The sequence below is a fragment of the Macaca fascicularis genome, chromosome 9 (assembly GCF_037993035.2).
Source record: "Macaca fascicularis isolate 582-1 chromosome 9, T2T-MFA8v1.1".
In the NCBI taxonomy this organism is placed as follows: domain Eukaryota; kingdom Metazoa; phylum Chordata; class Mammalia; order Primates; family Cercopithecidae; genus Macaca; species Macaca fascicularis.
This window is the reverse complement of record NC_088383.1, coordinates 57,654,213-57,676,080: the sequence shown is the minus strand read 5'-3', so window position 1 is coordinate 57,676,080 and position 21,868 is coordinate 57,654,213. Positions and strand designations below refer to the sequence as shown.

The 21,868-nt window shown below is 58.2% G+C and overlaps 1 protein-coding gene across 50 annotated transcripts in view; it reads left to right on the top strand.

The window, feature by feature from the left end:
* The window catches only part of ARHGAP22 (Rho GTPase activating protein 22), a 210,414-nt gene extending 188,811 nt beyond the window's left edge, over positions 1–21,603 (top strand). For 20 of the 50 annotated variants that reach the window (XM_074001596.1, XM_074001590.1, XM_045399893.2 and 17 more), the window contains 6 exons: positions 7,577–7,784; positions 12,288–12,420; positions 13,267–13,340; positions 13,991–14,112; positions 16,570–17,446; positions 21,017–21,603. In XM_074001596.1, coding sequence (XP_073857697.1) covers positions 7,577–7,784; positions 12,288–12,420; positions 13,267–13,340; positions 13,991–14,112; positions 16,570–17,446; positions 21,017–21,245 — 1,643 coding nt within the window. In that variant the 3' untranslated portion in view covers positions 21,246–21,603. Of the gene's footprint in view, positions 1–7,576; positions 7,785–12,287; positions 12,421–13,266; positions 13,341–13,990; positions 14,113–15,251; positions 17,447–21,016 lie in introns of those variants that run through there. The other 30 variants (XR_012417719.1, XR_012417723.1, XR_012417718.1 and 27 more) reach the window with 9 other exon arrangements.
* Positions 21,604–21,868: the final 265 nt, after the last annotated feature.

Below are 21,868 nucleotides of genomic sequence, written 5' to 3'. Positions count from 1 at the left end.
TAAGAATTCTGCCCTCCTACCCTTGGGACTCCCATCTCTGCTATTGGCGTTGCACTGCCCCTCACCGTGCCTCTCTGTCCACCTGCCTTCCTGGTGAACCCATTCCAGCCCTCACCCTTTGAAGTATGGGGATTGTGGGCTGGTCTCAGAAACTTACCCCCAGAAGAACATGGGCTTTGCAGAAAGATCACGTAGGTGTTAATGAAGGTCCATCACCAGCTGTATGACCTTAGGCAAATCACACAACCTCTCTGATTCTCTGTAATATAGGGAAGCTAACACCCCTCAGACTGCTCAGGGGCATTCTGTATATCAAGTCCAAACCATTATCTCTGGCACTAGGGTGCCCAGGCAGGAAGAGGCCAGGAGGGCCTGGAGCCTGGACCCCCACTGTGAAGCCAGCACTCTCCTCCTTGCTGGGTGACCCAGACTCAGTTACCTAACCTCCCTGGACCTCCTTTGCCTCACCTGGAACACCTGCCTCCCAGGCGAAGGGCTGAGCGGGCGCTCGAAAGCCGGTCCTGGGCAAAGAGGGAAGGGATTCCTGCGGTGCCCGGGAACGTGGGGCATTAGGGGAAAGGGTGTGAAGTCTGACACCGGAGATCCCTCACGGGAGCCGACTTCGGGCGTGGCATCCCAGGCAACTCACAGATCCTGGGCCCTCCTTCGCCTCAGGGTCCGGGCCCGGGGCGGCGCTGGCCGGGGCGGGCGGGCGGCGGGCAAGACGCTACCTGCGCGCGTGCCGGGCATTCCAGCCGCCGCCGCGCCGCCGCGCCTGGGCGCGCCATGGGCCTGATGCCGGCCGCGCGGGCCTACTCCGGGTGCAGCGCCTGCCCACGGCCGCCCTGCCGCCTGCCCGCCTGCTGCGCGCCCGCCGCCCCAGGTAGGGGCGGGACGGGGTGCGGGCACCCCCGGGTCCGCCAGAGAAACGGCGTCTCCGGGCCAGAGAGGCGCTCGAAGCCGGGACCCGCACAGCGGGCGAGGGAGAGCGCCGCGCATGCGTCTCGCGGGGGTCGGCGGGGAGCCTGGGGGAGTTTGGGTGTCACCGCGGATCTGGTGTTGCGGGACGGTTCCCAGGGAGCGGGGGTCGTGAGTGTCTGAGGGAAAAGGCAGGGACCGAAGGCGTCCTCCAGTCTGCTGCTGGGTGTGGGCGACCTGCTTGTAGAGATGAGGACTTAAGAGTCTGGGAAGGGCGCAGGGACTTGCAAAGGATCCCTCCCCAACCCCAACTATAGTGGGGGAACCCAGCGAGATCCGAGCCTCGGGCTCTGACCCCAAGCCTCCCTGGGCCACAGGAAGGGGTGTGGGACCGGCGCCCCCAGGATGAGGGTATCACTCCTGCCCTGAGGCGGACTACCCAGGGCAGGACCCTTGCAGGTGATCTTAGCCTCTGCTGTGCTCCTGCAGGCCTGGACGGGTGGGTAGCAGGAGCGTTTTCAGCTTTGCCGGCTAGCTGGTGGAACTTACCGCTGACAGCCCTGAGGGCAATTCTGAAGCTCTCTAGTACTTAGCGCAGAGCCTGGAAGTGACAGAGTTGGCCGGCTAGTGAGTCCCTGCACTGACAAAGGGTGGGGTGGTTGCATGGAAGATGGCGGGTGTTGGGGTACAGGGGTCCTGAGAGCAGGAAGGCCTGGAGCCAAGAGAGAAACTGTGGAATTATCCAAAGTTTGGGAGTCTCTAGAGAGAATTTTAGAATTACTTTCCTCATTGTGCCTCTTCCCAGACTGTGGCATTGCCTGCTCCTCTAAGAGTGAAAAGCAGGCATATGACTGAAGCAGACCTGCTGCACAGCTCCACTCTGCTCCGGGATCAGCTCCAAGAGGGAATCCCAGGTCTCCCTTCCCTGATGCGGCCTTGGGGGTGGGACTCAGGGGCAGGGGGAACCTGTCCAGGAATTGACCCTGCAAGGTTCGGAGAAAGCCGCATTTCAAAGCACCTGCTCCCAGGTGCCTCGTGTGGTCGATCTCCCGTGGACGCTCACACCCCAGGAGGTGGCCAAGCCCAGCTCAGAGAGGCTGAGGACAGTGCCCAGGGTCATAGAGGACGAGGACTGGAACCAGAGGACGAGGATTCGAGCCAGCGGACTGCTCTGCCTGGGCTTCCTCTCCTGTGTGGGATTCCCGGAGAGGGAAGTGAGGGATGGCTTTGCCAGGGAAATGCTGGCGGGGGAGGCCTGGCAGCAAGTTCATCAAGAGGAGAGGCAGCCTCTGCCAGTTTCCCCTGCGGTGGCGGAGCCAGTGCTCTGTGAAGAGCATGGGCTGGGACCTCGAGGAACCCACAGGATGGCTGGGTTTCCAGGGAGCTGACAAACCTACTGGAACTAGTTCTTGGCAAGGCTCCCCTCCAAGGGTGCCAGGAGGGCTGAGGGAGTTCAGCCAGGCGGGGGCAGGCCCTGCCAGGCTCCTGAGAGACCCTGATGAGGGGAGGGATTGGCGGGGCCCCTAATGAGGGAGGCTGAGCCCAGAAGCCCCAGCACAAGGTGCCTCCCACAGGAGGGCCGCGGGGAAGGAAGCCTCTTGGGAGGCTGAGCTGGAATGAGACCTTCTCACGGCTCCTGGCAGCTCCCCTCCGAGGGTTCCAGTGGCCAGCTGGGAATGTGGAGCCAGTCTGAGGCCTGGTGGTACCTGGGGGCTGGGCCTCAGAGAAGTCTGGCCCTCATAGTACCCCCTAAAGATAGGTGTGATCGTCCCATTTTATAGATTTCATGGATGGAGAGACTGAGCCCCAGGAAAGGGAGGCAACACCTCTCCTCAGTGGGTTAGCCAGGACGTGTACCAGATCAGTGCTGGTGTAGACCCAGAATCTTTGTCTCTGTGACCTTTGGCCTTGAACATCACCTACTTGCCTGTGTCCCCACCCCAGCCCCACCTTGCCAGGGCAGGGTGCTGCCAACCATGCTCCCTCGCCCCTGCCCTCCGACCCCCATGGTCCTCCGTCATGTGCCCTGCAACCCCACCCGCCTACCTGGCTACCTCCTGCTCATCTTTAGATGTTGGTTTCAGCATCACCTCCTCCCTGAACTTCTCTCTAGAAGTGCCCAGGACCCTGTTGATGTCCCTTCCCTGACTCTTCCAGCCTTGTTCTGGGAAAGTGGTCAGGAAGGTGCCATGGGGGAGCAGAGGGGTAGTGGTTGTGCTGGGGCTGGGAGCTGCCTGGACGTGCGGGCACTGTGCAAACGGTGGGCTGGCCCAGGCTCTGCACCCCTAGGGGCTGGTGGAGGGAGTGGGGCAGGGCCTTGCCTGCCTGCCAAGTTTAGGCTTTATCCTGAGGATGGTGTGTGGGGGGGAACAGGCAGCAGGGGAGGCCCCAGGGAGATTTATAATGTTTACAGCCTTCCGGGCAGCGCTCTAATTCCTAGAGTGGGGCCAGGCACAAAGTACAGGGGTTATGGAAAGGTGGATGGACAGACAGACGGCAGGAGTTTTAGGGGTAGGAGATAGGACAGCAGGCAGGGCTGGAGCCAAGAGATGGCTAGGTGGAATTATCCATGCTCCCTGGGCCTCCAGAGAGAATTTTGGAATTTTTTCCCTGTGTGTGTCTTCCTTGACTGTGGCCTTCAGTCAGCTGTGAGCTGAGGGTGGGGCTGAACGCTGTGAGTTGGGATGGGTGGTGGCCCTGGAGAGCTCAGTCCCCGCCTTCACTGGCTCTCCTTGGCCTCTGCTGCAAGCCCAGCATGTGGCTGTGGGCAGTCCAGCAACCCAGCAGAGGGGAGTGTCCTCAAGCTGTCTGGAGTAGTGGCAGTCAGGGCTGTGACACGGGAGGGAAAGCTGAAGGGAGGATTTGGGGCAGCTCACGTAGGAGGGACTTGTGAGCTTTCTTCCAAGGACTAGTAAGAAATTTGCCCAGACCAAAGAGGAAAGCGCTACCCAGGAAGAAGGCCCTAGCCACTCACAGGGCCATGAAGGCAGGCGGATTCATGCCACTCAAGCAGGGGGCAGAGCTGGAGGAAAGGCAACACATGTGTGCTTGTGGAGGGAGGCAGGAGGCTGGTGGCAGGCACCAGGGGCACTGCCAGGTCAGCCCCTCCCCTCATGGGACCCTCTGCCCATGGGCACTTCCTCCGGGATGCCCACTGCCTGCTCATTTGAGGTCCTAGCAGAGGCCTCTGGTCCCGAGAGGTGGAGCTTCCCATTGCTACCTTTCCTACTTATCCTGGCCCCAATGTCCTTGGGGGAAGTCTGTGCCCCAGAGGTCAAAGCAGAAGAGCTGAACGAATATCTGGCAGGACCACATGAGCAGAGCATGGACTAGGTTGGAAGTGAGAGGGGACAGTGGGGACTGCGGAGACATGGCAAGTGTGTGTCCTGTCAAAAGGGCACAGATACCACTGAGCTCTGCAATTGTTGCTTTTTTTGGAACTCAGGTCTGGTGTCACCACATCTGAATTTTTTAAGAGAAGCTGGGAATCCAGATTTATATGTGAAATCTCTTGATTGTAAATAACTAATTTAAAAATGTTTCAAACATCATATGAGCTAAACAGGCACATCTGTGGACCGGTGTGGCTCATTGTTAGGCATCAGATGTTGAGCCCTGACTGAGGTGAGAGAGAGCAGGGGCTCAGTGTCCCTGGACCAGCCCAGGCCACTCTTGAGGTGGTGGAAAGTCCAGGACAGTGTCAGTGGTGGGCCTTGGAGCCTCCTCAGACTGGCTTCTCAGAGCTGCCCCAGGCAGCTAGCAGGCCAAGCTTGCAGCAGGATCACCCGCTGTGCTCAAGGCTGATGAATGGCCCCTTGGGCCCCATTTCTGGGCAGGGGCGCCTGGTCTTGCCCACCAGATCCCAGGCGGGAGCAGCTTTCCCTTCGTGTTAGTATTGCAACCTCTGCCTGTTTTCTGTTCGCATGACCCGCGTTTTCAGGAACTGCTGGTGCTGGGTTGGGGGCATCGCATAGGTATCTCCACACCAACGTGGGTGCCAAGCAACCATGTGGCCAAGTACATTCTCTATACCTGGAGCCAGACTGCCTGGGTTGGACCCTTGTGCCTGTCATGCATGCTGAGTAAACTTGGGCACATTCTTAAGACCCCGTGCCTATCAGTTCAAACATCCTGCAAACTGAACAGGCAAAAGTCAAGATGATGATGATGGTTACAGTGATAGTGACAGTCCCTAGTCCCTAAGTTATCAAGATGGGTAGGATTAAATGTGCTGATGTTTGTAAAATGCTCAGAACAGCACCTGGCACCACAGCACTGTGTGTAGCTACTTCAGTACTCTCCTCACACTCACATGCCCCCACCATGTGTGCATGCCCATGCACACACACCCCACATGCACACATACGCACACACACGCACACACATTTACAAGCCCACATCCAGCACATGTGCACACATATGCACACACAAGCCCACCCTACATGCACACATGTGCACACACACTTCTCCCTAAAGCATTGCTGGCATCCAGCAGGTGCAGCCCACATGGGCATGTGTTCTCAAAGGAAGAGTCTTCACCTTTCAGGTTTTATACACTTTGTTTTTGGGTGAAGCAGGTTGAGGAGGAGCATTTACTGTGTCCTGCTCTGTGCCAGGCACTGTACCAGGGACCGATGTATCTTATTCCAAAATAGCCACTTAGTGGGGAGCTAAGTAAGACAAATAGAGCCCCACTTTTAGCTGGCTCAGTGCCCAGGTCTCTGAGAAGTCCCAAGCCTGGAGTTTTGGCATCTTGCCCCTGGAACACCCCACAAGCCACCCTGCAGGGAAGGTCTCTGCACAGTGGGTGTGAATAATGTCAGGCACTCCAAAGAGTCAGGCACTCACCTTGTAAAGCTTAGGGGCTGGCAGAAGTCTGTTTCTCCTGTTACTGTGCCGTGGTGTAGACAGCTTTATGGATCTCAACTCCTTCCCTTCTTTGCCTGGGCTGCCACGAACCTCTATGCCTAGTGATGTATTTAGTTTTCATAGATTTTCTCAGAAGTTCCTCTGCCTCCTTCCTCTCTCCCTCTATTCCTCATTTGGTGTCTTGTCATGTATTGTTTTAGATCATTCTGTCTCTGATTTCTTTTCGCTAATGTTATTTAAGAGTAGCATGTAGAAAAGTATACAAGTCATAAGTGTAGAGTTCAGTGAATTTTCTCAAGAGGAACATAACTGGGTAAGCAGTGCCAGGGGAGAGTCACAGCATTACCAGATCCCCAGAAGCCTTTGAATCCCTTCCAGTCACAGACCTACCAAGGTAACCATGTCCCGGCCTAACAGCACAGATGGGTTTGGCCTAGCTTTAACTTTACATAAATGGAGTCATGCAGTGTGCACTCTGGGGTTTAGGCTTCTTTTGTTTCTGATGATGTTTTTGTTTTCTAATTTTTAAAAAATTTCATAAAATACACCTAGCATAAAATTTCCTGTCTTCATCATTTTTAAAGCACACAGTTCAGCAGCATTACATTCATTCGAATTATCTTGCAACCATCAGCACATCCATCTCCAGAACGCTTTCCATCTTGCAAAGCTGAGACTCTGTGCCCGTTCAATTCTAACTTGACATCTCCCCTGTCCCCAGCCCCTTGCAGCTGCCATTCTACTTTCTGTCTCTGTGAATTTGACTACTCCAGGTTCTTCATATAAGAGGAATCACACAGTATTTGTCCTTTTGTGAATGCTTTACTTCACATAATGTTCTCCAGGTTCACCCATGTTGTAGCACGTGTCTGAATTTCCCTCCTTTTTAAGGCTGAATCAAGTTCTACTGTATGCAAATACCACGTCTTGGTTCTCCATTCATTGATGGACACATGGCTTGCTTCCACGGTTCAGCTACTGTGAATGATGCTGCTGTGAACATGGGTGTGCAAGTATCTCTTTGAGACCTTGCTTTTAATTCTTTTAGGTATATACCCAGGGGAGGGATTACTGGTAATTCTGGTTTTAATTTTTTGAGCAACTGCCGTGCTGTTTTTCACAGCAACTGCACCATCTTGTCATCCTGCCAGCAGTGCACAAGGAAGGGTTCCAGTTTCTCCACATCTTCGCCAACACTTGTTACTATGTGATCTTTTGACAGTAGCCATCCTAGTGGGTGTGAGGTGGTATCAGATAGTGGTTTGGATTTGCATTTTCCTGATGATGATTGATGCTGAGTCATGACTATGGTTTTCGCATTACTATGTCATCTGTCTTGTCCAGTGAGCTGTGCCTCATTTATTCTCCTTGCTGCACTATGTTCCATGGTAAGAACAGAACACAGGAGATCTGCTGTTGATAAGCATTGGATGGCTTCTTATTTGGAATGACTGCAAAACCAATCAATGACATGCATAATGCACGCTCCCGAGGGCCATTTGCTCCTGGCTTGGGCAAGCTCCACGGGCCAGGTCACACCACCAGCTCACTGCTCCCTCCTGCTGTCTGTCCACAGGCAGCCCAGGGCCCAGCCTCCTGGTGTGTGTCCTCCCAGCGTGTGTCGGGGCGACCAGGGCCCAGCCTTCTGGTATGCATCCTCCCAGTGTGTAATTTGCTTCCTGAAGAGGAGCCACCTTTAGCCCTAACAGTGCCCCTGCCCTCCATTGTCCTGAGCACCCAACACTGAGCTGGGTGGTGGAGGGTGTGACTAGCTCCTCTCTATGCTCAGGGATCTTTGGGCAGCGCCTGGAGGACACAGTCCACCACGAGCGGAAGTATGGCCCCCGCCTGGCGCCCCTACTGGTGGAGCAGTGTGTGGACTTCATCCGGGAGCGCGGGCTCACTGAGGAGGGGCTGTTCCGCATGCCGGGCCAGGCCAACCTGGTGAGGGACCTGCAGGATTCCTTCGACTGTGGGGAGAAGCCACTGTTTGACAGGTGAGCTTGTGATTGGGGGTAAGATGGAGCCACTTGTCTATTCCTCCTGCAGGCTCCTACCCAGGACACCAGCTCCAGTGGGCAGGGGTGGGCTGGCAACAGGATGGTAGGCCAGCCCTCCTAGTGGGCAGAGTGTAGGGCACACCCTCACTCCGCCAGCCTGAGGTCCTCTCTCAGGATGGATGCCTGCCACGCACAAGGCCAGCTCACATCCACACAGCCTGCCTCCCCTGCACATGCTAATAAACCTGACCCGGGCCGGAGGAAAAGGACCTCTGCTGGCTGCCATGTGAGGACAGACTGGGTGCAGCTGTATCCGGGACCCCAGGCCTTCTGTGGAGTCTGTCTCTTGGCCGTGCTTCCTCCGGGGACCTACCCCCAGGCTCTATCGATGGCAAGATGGCACAGCAGCTCGGGTCCCCTCCTCCTGGGTTCTGGGGACAGGAGAGCGAGTCTCCTCCATCTGTCCTGGGGCCATGTCCATCCTACCCATCATGGGGGCTTACCCAGACCCTGGATGCCCCTGGGTGGAGCCAACTCTACCCCCAGTCCAGGGCTGTTTGGGGACTCTGTTTCCCCCGACAGTGCCCCACCCATTATGGGGCAGTTTTTCATAGAGTTCTTCTTACATCAAGAAAACCTACCCTCTATGGGGCTTCTGCCCTTTCTTCTTGGATCTGCCCCAGGATGGGCCCACCAGGACCCACAGGCAGCCCTGGCCTCCCAGGGCTTCTCCTCTAGGGGCAGAACACGCAGCCCCTCAGCTCTTTCCCAGACCCATCACTGCAGCCAGGGGAGGGTGTTGGTTCTTCTCCTTAAATGTGGAGTCAGGGATTGACCATGTTCCCTAGCAGTACTCCACCCAGGGAGGTACGGGGGACCCTTCCTCTGGAGCTTTGTGAAGCTCCATCCCAGTGTTGATGCTCAGTGAGCTTGTGGTCCATTCTGAACCTCAGCCAGCCAGGCCTCTTCCATCTTGTGTCTCAGCGTTAGGGTTGCAGATTGCTTCAAATAATGTCACCTGGGTAAGGCCTGGGAACCAGGACTTTTGGAAGCTCCCCAGGATCAGATGCTCTGCCCTAGTGCCTGATGCTACCTGAGGGGCTTCTGAAGACACAGATCAGATCTTGCCACTCCCCTACTCAAACTCTGCTGGGGCCCCCTGGAGTGGCACAGGCCGTCTGCACCTCACCTCCCCTGCCGAGCTTCTCCCATCCTGCTGGGCGGGTCTCCACCTGGGCCCACCTGCTCTCCCAAGGTGGGTTCCTGGCATGCTCAGCCTCCTTTCTGCACCTGGCCTACCTGCTGAAGCTCCCTTGAGAGGCAACTGGGCACCCCAGGGTGAGTTCCATGCAGACCTGACTCTCTGTCTCCCAGCAGCCTGGGGCAACCTTCCCTGTGTCTTGGGGGCCCTCTCCTGTCTGCCTTCTCCCTCTCTGGCTGCTTCTACCCTGCTTCCAGAATTGTGTCTGGAGGGCCATCTCCATGGTGGGCATGTTGGCCTTGTCCCTCCACCCCCATCTCAGCAGTGGCCCCCATATTGCCACGGTGGCCCTGGGCTTTGGTTTCCTCTCCCTTTAGAAACTCCTCCTAGGGTATCTGAGGCCATCCTTCCCACTTTCCACCATTTCCATGGCAGCTCCTCTGGCTCTGCAGCTGTACCCAGAGAGGGGCCCTCCCCACCCACTCCCGATGGAGGCTCCCCTTCCCACCCAACCCCAGCAGAGGGTCCCCCTCCCTACCCACCCCTAACAGAGGGTCCCCTCCTCACCCACTTCCAACAGAGGGTCCCCCCCCACCCACCCCCAACAGAGGGTCCCCTCCTCACCCACTTCCAACAGAGTCCCGGGATGGAGCTCTGTCCCCAAGGCCATGGCCTGCCCGCCTCCCGGGGTGTTGGCTGCTAGCCTGGCCCCTTCCCCACAAAGCCCCTCCTCACCTTCCTGCTCATCTCTATAAGAAGGTCCCCTTTAGCCCCAGGTCCTGGGCTTCTCTTCTGCTAAAGCCTCACCAGGCCTGGAAGCCTCAGTGGCTGGAGCTGGCCCATACTTGCCCCTTCCCAGCACGGTGTCCCCTGGGCACTGGGCTGTCCGTCTCCCAGGCTGCCGCCCCGCTGCTGAGCTGTGAGGATGGCCTCTTGTGAGCCGGAGCCCAGGGCTGCATGGACTCCTGGCTGCCAGACTCTTCTTACTCCCTCAGCTCCTATCCTTTGAGTGAGGGACTGCTGGGAGGCCTAGGGGTGGAGGGGCACCCACATGCATTAGAAATTCTAAGGGGTCTTGACAGATAATAAGTAAACACCAGGGACACCAGTCCTGGGCCTAGTGGTCGGGAACCTCCCGGGGTGCTGCAGATGGCAGGACTGGGCTGCTCAGGGAGGAGCCCTGTGGACACCCAGGTGCGGCTAAGCAGGCGGCCTGGCTTGGGGGCAGGTCGAGGAAGTGGTGCTGGGTGATGAGAAATGGACTCTAGGGGAGTGAGGCAAGTCGGGGCCAGGCTGGAAGCATGGCGTGTTCTGCATAGATGCTGGTGTTGGTGTGGGCAGGGGGGTTCCCTGGGTACAGAGAGGTGATGAGGAACCTGCAGATGGAGGGTCGCCTTGCTGTGGGTGGCACTGACCATCAGGGCCGGTTTGCCCCTAGGGCAGGCACCCCGTCCCCTGACCAGCTGCTGCCCTCTCTGCCCCACCCCTGCCCCCAACCTCCGCCTGCACTAACGTGACCGCATGCTGGGAGGCCCACAGGCTGGGGAGGCACACACAGGGCCGCAGGCTGTATAGAATTCTCCTTGGGTCTTGTTGGAGGGAGGAAGGGGACAGCAGTTTAGGGAAAAGTCTCAAGAAAAGGCCTGGCGACAGCTGTTGGAGGAAAGGCACTGCAGTGGGGAAGGAGGAAGGGAGGGAGGGGCGAGGAAAGGAAGTAAGAGCTCAGGTGCTGAGCGGATGGGGGGTCAGACAGGGCCAAGCAGCAGGACCCTTCAGGGCAGGGATGCAGCCAGACAGGTCTGCAGAGGAGGGGTGGCTCCGTGTCCACTCAGCGGGGGCAGAAACGCTCCGTGCCCCAGCTGCAGGAAAGGGGAAGACATGCGGGCTGGCTCCCAACCACACTTTCCTGCCTCCTGCCCCTCCCCCAGGGCAGCTGGCCAGGAACATGGCCCCGGAGAAGGCCGAGTAGGGTGTGGTAGCAACATGTCTTGCTGGAGAGGGAAGAGGGGTAGGGTGGGGGCTGACTGGACCCAGCCAAACCAAGAGTCACTGAGCCTCAGGAAAGGAGGGGCCCCAGGTATATGGATTTGGGGTGCATATGGATACATGGAACCCCAGAATCCCAAGTGTCAGGGCCAGAAGGTATTTATCTCAGTGAGCCTAGCCTGGGATCCATCAGGGGTCAGGTGATAGCATAATGGCACAGCCACAGTCTCCTGGCCCCGGGCTCATCTTTCCTGAGGGAAATGCAGTCCAGGGTTTAAGTCCATGGTCCTAGACAGGTAGATGAAAAACCTGGGGCCCGTATACGGCTTGGAGTGCAAGCTCAGAAGAGATGCCAAGGCTCTCGTTTAGGACCTGAACTGCAGACCCCACACAGGACCCAGGGAAGGACTGCGCCAGGCCCATTGTCACCACCATCCACAGCTGGTCTACTTCTGCATTGGCAGCTCCAAGCCAGAGCAGGAGACTGAGGCCTGGAGTGGACTCCTGGGGCACTGGAGAGGAGGTGATGAGCTTAGAAGCCCAGGTGTCCCCACGGTGGACAGGAAGAGAGGAAAGGGCCTGACCTCCGACCTGCTCCTGCCGTTGGGATTCTGGGGAGTGGGATTCCCCGACAAGGAGCCAGCAGCCCTGCACTGTGGGCGCCTTTGATGCAGCTCCTCCCACTCCAGCCAAGGTCAAGTGCAGCGGAGAGTGCAAGCTCAGGCTGGGGGTTGGCAGCACCTATGGAGGGCCTGCAGGATAGCTGTTCCTACCGCAGAGCAGGCGGCTTCCACATCATCCTGCAGGGGACCTTGGGATGGCCACCAGGCCTGTGGAAGGGGCTCCCTGGCCCATGTCCCAGGGCCCTCCCCTGTGCAACCTGACCTGCATCACACTTGATTCCTCTGGCCCAGGGCAGCTGCTAGGGTGGAGCAGCTATGCCCTGCAGGGCCCTGTGGCTTTGCAGTCCCTGGAGTCCTACGCAGTCTACCCAGGACAGGAGCAGGTCCTGAATGGACTGACACAGACTCAGGGGTTCTGAGCAGGTGCCTAGGCATGATGGGTGGTCCCTGAGCTGGAGCTCCTGGCCATGGATACTTAGTCGCCCCTGCCCCAGCCCTGTCCACTGCTCCCAGAAGCAGCACTGGCCTTTCCTTGACCAAGGCAGCTGGCCGCAGATGCAGCCCCCAGTGCGCCCAAGCATGCGTCTGAGACCAGAGGCTGCCCCTTGGCATCAGGGGGTACCAGTCACCCCTGAAGTCCCCTGGCATCCCAGACCTCACACACCTGTCCTCTTCCCTTCCCGCCCCCAGCACAACAGACGTGCACACGGTGGCCTCCCTGCTGAAGCTCTACCTGCGGGAGCTCCCAGAGCCCGTGGTCCCCTTCGCCAGGTACGAGGACTTCCTCAGCTGCGCCCAGCTGCTCACCAAGGACGAGGGGGAGGTCAGTGGCTCCTGGGATAGCTCCTGGGAGATGGGCTGGCTGGGTGGTGGCCTGTAGACTCAGGACACAGACTCTGACTTTTCATGAATTTTCATGGCACATGGATCCTGTGGAGGCCTGCTCTGTGTTGGGGGTGTGGTGGAGGCCTGGAGCATCCTGCTCGGCTGGTGGAGGGGCCAGGCCATCCTGCTCAGGTCGGGGAGGGGCCGGGGCATCCTGCTGTCTGTCTGGAGCCATACCTGTCTGCAGCCTTGGTCCCTGGGAGGGGTGGGTCCGGGGTGCCCAGCTCTGGCTGCCACACCAGTAGGTGCTCACACTCCTCATACCCGACTCAGGCCACTCGGGCCTGTCATGGGCTCAGAAACAGGGAGGTCTTTTATTTATATCTTGCTTCCTTCCCAAAAGAATTTGAGCTGGTTCCCAGGACCGATGAGCCAGCCCTCCCGTTCCCACCCACGCAGGTGCTGGTTTGCAGCCCCAGGTGGCTCAGGGTCAGGGAAGGACCGTTTGCCTCCCCTGTGGCCCTGTGGGAGTTGAGGGCTCATTATCTGGCAAATATTTGTGTCTTGATAAGTGAGCTGAGTGCTGGCCCTGACATTCCTCCACTGGCCCCGTAGAGGCTCACCCCTCACTCCAGCTCCTTAGAAGCAAGTTAGCTTCCCAGGAGGTCACAGCTGGGCCCTGGCCACTCCTTGAGGGGAGGTGGAGGTGGTGGAGCCCTCTGGTCTGTTGGGGCTGGGCCGCCATAGCCCCCACCTCCCTTCTCCTTGCCCACCCCTCCTCGCAGTCAGAGAAGGATGAGGGGCCTCATTGCTGGTGTTTGAAATTCTGTTATTCATTCCTAAGGGCACTCTGGAGTTGGCTAAACAAGTGAGCAACCTTCCTCAGGCCAATTACAACCTGCTCAGATACATCTGCAAGTAAGTGGCGTGGCAGGAGGGGAACCACACTTGCCTGCACTGGCTCCACACTCCCCAGCCCCACAGCGAGACACATAACTCTTCCCTGTCAGAGGGGTGCCCGGGTCATTCCCCCACCCTGCACAGCCTCACCCAGCGTGGATGAAGCTGGGAGTGGAAAAATGCAGACCCTGAGTTCATGAAGCTTACAGTCCCATGGGAGCAGCTGGTTTTAAACAGCCCTGGGCACTTAATACCCTCTGTCCCTCCTGGGTGCTTCTTGCTATCCTGTCCCCCTAGGCATCTGCCCCTTGACCCCCAACCCTTCATGTATCCCCATCCTAGACACTGAGAAGGAGCATGCAGGGGCAGCGCTGACTAAGGTCTGGGACTTCCCAGAATTTGTGCACACTGCAGTGCGCAGCGTCATGTCCTCCTTTCACACAAATAGCGGTGGGCCCTTGTCCCAGTGAGCTTTGCTTCTGATGGCCCTCTCGGGCCCCAAGGGAAGCCTGCCCTCATTGAGCCTGGCAGAGGCAGGCTGCACCCAGTGGGCAAAAGCCCATAGGCAGCAGGGCTCGGCAGGGGTGCGGCGGGGCGTCCAGGCCCCTCACAGGAGACTGGGTGCCAGAACTTGCTTCTTTGATGACTGCTGCTTCCTCACTTTGCAGGTTTCTGGATGAAGTTCAGGCTTACTCAAATGTCAACAAGATGAGTGTCCAGAACCTGGCAACCGTTTTTGGACCTAACATTCTGCGGCCACAGGTAGAGGACCCAGTAACCATCATGGAAGGTAAGTGGGAGGTGTACCTGGTGGCCCTGGGTGCTGCCGGGGTCTGGGCTCATCTTGGTCCGGGGCAAGTCCTCGGAACCATCCCAGCCCAGGGCCAGGCCAGCAGGAGGGGTGGCTCAGGTGGCACATCTCCATCTCGGGGGACTTGGCAGGAGCTTCTGCAGACCTCACCCCGCCGACCCCCATGGGGTCCAGCTATAAGATAAAAAGGAACTTTGCCCTGAGATGGGCAGCAGCAAGTCACTGGGTGCAATTAGAATGGCCAGTGGTTTCTGTGGATGGAAGAGGCTGGAGGAATGGGAGAGGTCAGCCCTTGAACACAGACATGTTTACTTTTCTTTTACAATTAAGCAATTGTCATAGGTTCCTGGATGTCAGCTTTGCAAACCCTGGAGGATTTATGATAAATAACAATAAGTGATTAAAAATAGCAGCAACAGGCTGGGCACGGTGGCTCATGCCTGTAATCCCAGCACTTTGGGAGGCTGAGACGGGCAGATCACGAGGTCAGGAGATCGAGACCATCCTGGCTAACACGGTGAAACCCAGTCTCTACTAAAAATACAAAAAAAAAATTAGCCGGGCGTAGTGGCGGGCACCTGTAGTCCCAGCTACTCGGGAGGCTGAGGCAGGAGAATGGCATGAACCCAGGAGGCGGAGCTTGCAGTTAGCTGAGATTGTGCCACTGCACTCCAGCCTGGGCGACTGAGCAAGACTCCATCTCAAAAAAAAAAAAAAAAAAAAAAAAAAGCAGCAACAGCAGCTGCTTTCAGTAAGCTTCTACTAAGTGCCTTGTTTGTATCACCTCATTTCAGGCTTTACAACCAGCCTGTGCTGTGGTAATCGCCCCCTCTTTACAGATGAGGAAACTGAGGCCAGGAGAGGCGAGGGGACTCAACCAGAGGCCAGTTAGCCAGACTTAGCAAAGGGCACAGGTGTAGGCTGCCATAGAAGAGAGAGCCCACCTCATAGGGCCCATGAAACACTGTCCCCAGTGGAGTATGCGTGAGAGGCGTGCTGCTCAGACAGGAAGCCCACAGCTGAGGTTGTTCTTGCCCTTATCCCATGTGGAGGGACATGGTGGAGTGCTTTTGCTGAAGTCCCCACTTTGGTCTGTCCTGGCTGGTCTCCCACCCCAGGGCCCCATGAGGCCAGGAAAACACAAGCTCCAACCTGCCTGGTGGTACAGATGCTTGAGGTGGAGGCCTGCCCTGCCTGCTTCATGGAGTTCCTGCCTCACCTATGTTCTTGGCCTCAGAATTCTTTCCTTGACGTCTTCCAGGATTCCTAGTCAACTTCAGTGGGAGAGTCCACCCCAGCACTCAGCCCTTCCTCCCACCTGGGGACCTCCTAGAGTCTGGCCTTTGTGGTGAGGGTGGTGGGAGGGAATGAGGCAACTGGGTAGATGCCAAGGTCCTTCCTACACTGCCCACCTCTGCTGTGGGCCCCCACCCCACCACCGTAGGAACTGAGTCCCCAGCACTGGGGCTGCATCTCAGGGGCCTTGGCCTAGAGACAGGGGATTGTGTGTGTGTGAGATTATATGTATGTGGGATTCTGGGGGATGCGCAGGGTGCACTATGTGTGTGATTGTATATGGGGGAATTTGGGGAGGGTGCATTCTGTGTGCAATTGTGTGTGCGGGGATTTTGGGGAGTGGGTGGGGTTCATTGTGCGATTGTGTATGGGGGGATTTGGGGAGGCTGGGTGGGGGATTTGTATGTTCACTTGTGTGTGTATGAGCTTTGGGGAACCTGGGCAGAGTGCACTGTGTGTGTCATTTATGTGTGTGGGATTTTGGGGAGTGGGCATTATATGTGCAATTGTGTGTTGGGAGATTTGGGGAGGCTGGGTGGGTGCATTGTTTGTCCAATTGTATGTGTGTGTGAGACTTTGGGGGTGGATGGGGTGCATTGTATGTGTGATTGTGGGGGGATTTTAGGGGTGGGCGGGGTGCACTGTGTGTGCAATTGTATGTGTGTGCCCCCACACAGGAAAGATGGCTTTATTCCCTGTCCCAGAGCCCTATGCTCCCAGAGTGTGGACATTCAGGCATGGCCATTGTCAGCAGCACGGGGGTGACATGGGGCAGCCGAGACAGTTCTGGCATCTCAGGTCCCAGGTTCCAGTTCCAATCTGCCACCTGCTCACCCTGCAGCCCTGGTGCCTGCTTCCTCACCCCACCCCGGCTGGAGGTCGTGAGCGCAGGCACAGTGCTTCCTCCCCGGCTTGTGGCTCTGTGCCTGAGGAAGATGGTTCTGCGGCCCCATCCTGCTGTCCTGCCTGGAGTTGAAGGGTGTGTGGTTCTTTCTTCTGGGCGGATGAAGGCTCCCTTGAGGGGCAGCCTGGCTCTGGCTACAGGGCCAGCTCCCACGAAGCTGGGTCCCCATGACTGGCAGAGCGACCCTGGGCCGGGTGGCTGGCAGCAGGGCCCTTCTCCGCCTCTCTTTCCGGCAGGCACTTCCCTGGTCCAGCACCTGATGACTGTCCTTATCCGCAAACACGGCCAGCTCTTTACGGCACCGGCCCCGGAAGGGTCCACCTCCCCGCGCAGGGGCCCGCAATGTGCAGTGGGGTGGGGCTCCGAGGAGGTCACCAGAGACAGCCAGGGAGAGCCCTGCGACCCCGGCCTGCCCGCGCACAGGACCTCTTCCCTGGACGGGGCGGCCGTGGCGGTGCTCTCCAGAACAGCCCCCACGGGACCGGGGAGCCGGTGCAGCCCTGGGAAGAAGGTGCAGACCCTGCCCAGTTGGAAGTCCTCCTTCCGTCAGCCGGGATCCCGATCAGGAAGCCCGAAGGGGGGCGGCTCGTCCCTGGAGGTGCCCATCATCTCCTCCGGCGGGAACTGGTTCATGAACGGGTTGTCCTCTCTGCGTGGCCACCGCCGGGCCTCATCGGGAGACCGGCTCAAGGACTCGGGCTCCGTGCAGAGACTCTCCACTTACGACAATGTGCCCGCGCCGGGCCTGGTGCCCGGCATACCCAGCGTGGCCAGCATGGTGTGGTCCGGGGCCTCCAGCGAGTCGTCGGTGGGGGGCTCGCTCAGCAGCTGCACGGCCTGCCGCGCCAGCGACTCGTCCGCCCGCAGCTCCCTGCACACCGACTGGGCCCTGGAGCCGTCCCCGCTCCCCAGCAGCAGCGAGGACCCCAAGTCCCTGGACCTGGACCACAGCCTGGACGAGACGGGGACGGGTGCCAGCAACAGCGAGCCAAGCGAGCCGGGCAGCCCCACCCGAGAGCACGCGCGCCGCTCCGAGGCCTTACAGGGGCTGGTCACTGAGCTCAGGGCCGAGTTGTGCCGCCAGCGGACTGAGTACGAAAGGAGTGTGAAAAGGTAACGTGCTGCCCCGTGGAGCCTCCTGTAACGGGGTGGAGCCTGCAGGAAAGCTGTGCTCTTGGCACATGGGCGTCGGCCTCTGACTCCCCAGCCACTGGCCCTGGAAGCCAGCCTCAGAGAGGGGAATCCTAGCTCTGGGAAAGCCCTGGGACTGGCAGGCTTGGCACGCAGTCAGTCTGGCACGCAGTCAGTGCTGCAGAGGCCTGCTGACTCCATGTGAGTGGGAATGCCCGCCCAGCTCACCGGGGGCCTTTGCTACACAGGTGGGAACAGAGTCTGTGTGCAGTCTGCAGCCAGGGAGGAGGGGGCAGGACCCTGCAGGTCCCAGGCCTGTCCCAGTACAGGGGCCCATAGCCCGGATGCTGGGCGCCGGGAAGTGCTGAGGCCCCAGACCAGCCAGGCTAGAAGTGAGGACCCCTTCCTTGATGGGATCAGAATCCAGTTTCCCTGCTGAACCAAGTCCTTGTGCTCGCCCTTGTCACAGGATGGTTGTGCTGCACCCTGAGACTTGCAATCTCACTAACAGAGGGCCGGAGTTCCAGCCTCCCATGAGGACCGGGGTTCCCCTCTGCAGTGAGGAACCTCAGCTCCTGGAGGCCGGGTTCTCCAGTGCACTGGGTTTCCCTTAGCATTGCAGACTCCTTGGCCCCTCTCGCTGCAGGTCCCCATTAGTCGGCTGACCTGTTCACCTGGGTCCCACCCACTAGCAGGGAATTCCTTTTTCCATTAGAGGCAGTGGATGGAGGTAGAAGGCATTCCTGTTGCCCACTCTGAACCTGTGATTTCCACTGGGAGCTGGAATGGCAGCCATTGCCCTTTTGTTCTGCTGACAGCTGTTCTTTGGGTGCTGGAGAGTGCCAGGCATGTGCAGGCACCGCGTCTGCAAAAGGAAGAGACAGGAGAGGGGGGACCTTGAGGGCAGAGGCCCCTGCCATGGGGAAGGTCACAGCAGGCAGTGCCTGAGCCAGGGCTGGAAGGACCCATAGGATGGAGCCGAGAAAGGAAATAGCATCAGTAGAACCCAAGGGCCTCCAGAAATATAGTAGAAGACGCTATCTGCTGCAGATGCGCTCACAGGCCAAACTCCAGGGCGTGTGGGAACTCTTACGATGCAGAACAGAAGGCTGGACTGGACCAGCTTCGCCAGTTGTGTGCTGAGTCCCTGGAGCTCCTCTGGCCTGCCCTGAGGTCTGGTTTCTCAAGGGAGATGCAGGACTGTTGGACTCCGGGTCAGACTACCTGGATTCTAGTCCCAGCTCCACCAGGGATTGGCTGAGTGTCCCTGGCAGGATCTTTGGGCCCCAGTGACCTCACCCATTTGTCCTGAGTGTTAAGTGACCCACAGTGGATGGCAGCACTCAGGAACCTTTGCTGCTTGCATTAACTCCTGCCTACTGGCTGGAGGTAAGATGAGGTTCCCAGAGGGAAAGGGACAGCAGTGGTAGCCCTTGTGGAGGGCCTGTCCTCACTAGCAGAGTGGTCTGTGCTGTTGTCTTGGTTAGAGGGAGGGTCTAGAGTGAGGAGGGTCTCTGAGCACAGGAAGGAAGGCGAGGGCATTAGCACCTGTCCCGTCCAGCAGGTGGTTGGGGAATGTGTGTCCTGTTCTCTGGAAGTATGGAGCCATCGGGTGGGGGGTGGGGTGAGGCTGGCCTTGTCCTGGCTCCCAGGACTCTGGACAGAGCCCCTCCCCAGGGCCCTGCTGGGGAGTCAGCCTTCCTTCGTGCATTCCCAAAAGAGAACCTGTTTCCTGTGAAGTACCAGATGCTGTGCAGGTGGCCACAGCTGTGGCAAAAACTGATCCAAATCTCTGTCCGCATTCTTATTTGGGTTGCAGGGAGACAAAGACCGTAAGCACGATACCTTTTGAAAAATACACGGTGTGTTAGAAGGGAGATGAAGGAGGGGAACATAGGGCAGCATGGAGGGGAGCGGAGAGGAGCCTCAGGGTAGAAGGTTGGAGGGCCCTGGGAAGGAGACCCCAGAGCTGTAGCCAGCACTGAGCCCAGGACCCCTACAGGCGGGGAGAGTCAGGGGCTGGGGACTGGAGATGTGTGGGGCGGGGACAATGCTCTGGTCTTTCGCAGAGTGAGATGAGAATGAAGTGTGAAGTTGATGGAGGGTCTTGGCACATTGGGCCCTTGGACAGGCACACCTGGGTGCCATGCCGAGCAGAGCTTGCCAGGGGCCAAGGGCAGAACAGACCAGTTAGGAGGTGTGGGGGTCTAGGCCTGACCTATGGGGGGTGTGGCCCTATGGGGCAGCAGGTGGAGGTAGGGGAAGCGGCCAGGTGCTGAGCATATTTTGAAGGCAGAGCCAAAAGGTTTTGCTAGCTGATCAGATATGGGACCAAGAAAAGGAATGAACTTAGGGGAGGACATCATTGTTCAGCTGAGCAGCCGAAGGAAGGTATTCACCAAGAGAGTGCACCAGGGCTGCGGAAGAGTGGTCTGCAGATGAGGGTCAGGACCCTTTAAGTCGGAGATGCTGATGAAATGGTGCAGAGTCATCAGCATGTAGTTGGGGCTTGGAGTCTTGAGCCTGGCAGAGAAGGAACAGGGGAGGTCCAGGCCCAAGCCCAGGGGCAGCAGTGGGGAGGTAGGTGGCTTCTCTCTGACAGCTGCCTGTGCTCCTGGTGGGGAGGGCTCAGGCCATGCTGCACACTCAGTGATGAGGATGGAGGCCTCATTTTGGTGGGTTGGGGAATCCGTGTTTGTTCATCATGCACCACATACCAGGCACTGTGCTGGGCCCCTGGCATCTTCCAGCCCATGGTTACTGCTCTGAGGAGCAGTCACCCTCTGCATTTCAGTGTGGCCTGTGTCCTGCCCACAGCCATGTGGCTCACAGGTCACCAGGCTGGCCTTAAAATCCAGCATGTGTTCCCAGGGGCTGGGCTCAGGTGTGTCCCTTCGAACAGACAGAAGCTGGTCGTCTGGTGAAAAAGACGGCCGTGCCAACCTTGGCACACTGCGGCATGAACCTGCATGGAAGCATGTGCTATAGGCTCTGATGGCGCAGAGGAGCACCACTGGGACCTGCTGGGGAGGATCACAGGAAGCAGCGTCATGTTGGGGGCGCTTGAGCTGAACATGACAGGCGAGCAGGAATGGAAGTGACTGCCCCACGGGATCTTCTGTGGGTTGCCACGTGTGGCTGGATCATGGGGACGGTGTGGGGAGCTGTAGGAGGGGAGGCCACAGCACAGGAGCAAAGGCCAGGGGACAGTCCAAGTCCCAACCCTCCCTATGGAGGGGCCTGTGCTGTTCCTGCCAGCTGGCAGGAATCCCTACTGCACTGGAGGGGCAAATGCAGACCCAGGGAGGCACCGAAGGCACGGATCCTTGTGTTGACATTTCAGGATCGCACGCTGAGGGGAGCTATGGCAGGGGACAGTTTGCTCACAGGTGAAGTACTGGGGTTCTTGTGAGGAGCAGATGAGCCGGGGTGTCCTCCTGCTGCCATGGCCTGGCCTGACCCTTCAACCCACAGTGAGCGCAAGCAGGGTACACCCATGGGACAGTGAACCTGCCCGCAGAGTCTCCAACAGCATCTCTCCTTGACTTTCAGAATCGAAGAAGGGAGTGCTGACCTGAGAAAACGAATGTCTCGGTTAGAAGAAGAACTGGACCAGGAAAAGAAAAAATACATCATGCTGGAAATAAAGCTGCGGAACTCTGAGCGGGCACGGGAGGATGCGGAGAGGAGGAACCAGCTGTTGCAGAGGGAAATGGAAGAGTTTTTTTCGACCCTAGGAAGCTTGACTGTTGGGGCAAAAGGTGCCAGGGCCCCAAAGTAAAAGGAATGGCAGAGCTTACTTCTGTGCCACGTCTGCTGGTCTCCAGCCATGCACGGAGTCAGAAGCCTCTGTATCTCTGGAGCAGCCAGGCGCTCTGGAACCAGCTGGAGAGAGAGATCCTGATACCTCTGTGGGGACTGTTGGGACCCCACACACTCCAGGTGGGATCAGATGCTGCTCCAACCATGCAGCTCCTGGTGAGGGTCAGAAGGGGACAGTACCAAGAGTAGCGCTTAGCCCTTACCCAGGAAATGTCCTTCATGGCCACAGAAAGGAAGGGCACCCACCATTTCTGCCACAGGATCCAGGCAGCCACTGGGAGCAGTTAGCTTTCTTTATTAAATGTGCTCACAAAGCATGGTGCCCTGTTACCTGGCTCATTTTTCATGCCGCGCGATACAGGGCTTCTTAGGTGACCACTCCTGTTTCTCCAAGGGCTAGGAGCCCCCTGAGGTATGCCCCTGGGTGGAATAGCACAGGCATTGTGAAGTGGGATGTGAAGCCCCCTGAGGGGCAGCAGCCTTGTGCTTTCAGCTCTCTTGTCTGTGTGCTCAAGGTGGGATGCCTTTCTTTACTCCCCTGCCCCCTAGCCATCTGGACCTCTGCAGCTAGTTTCTGTCTTG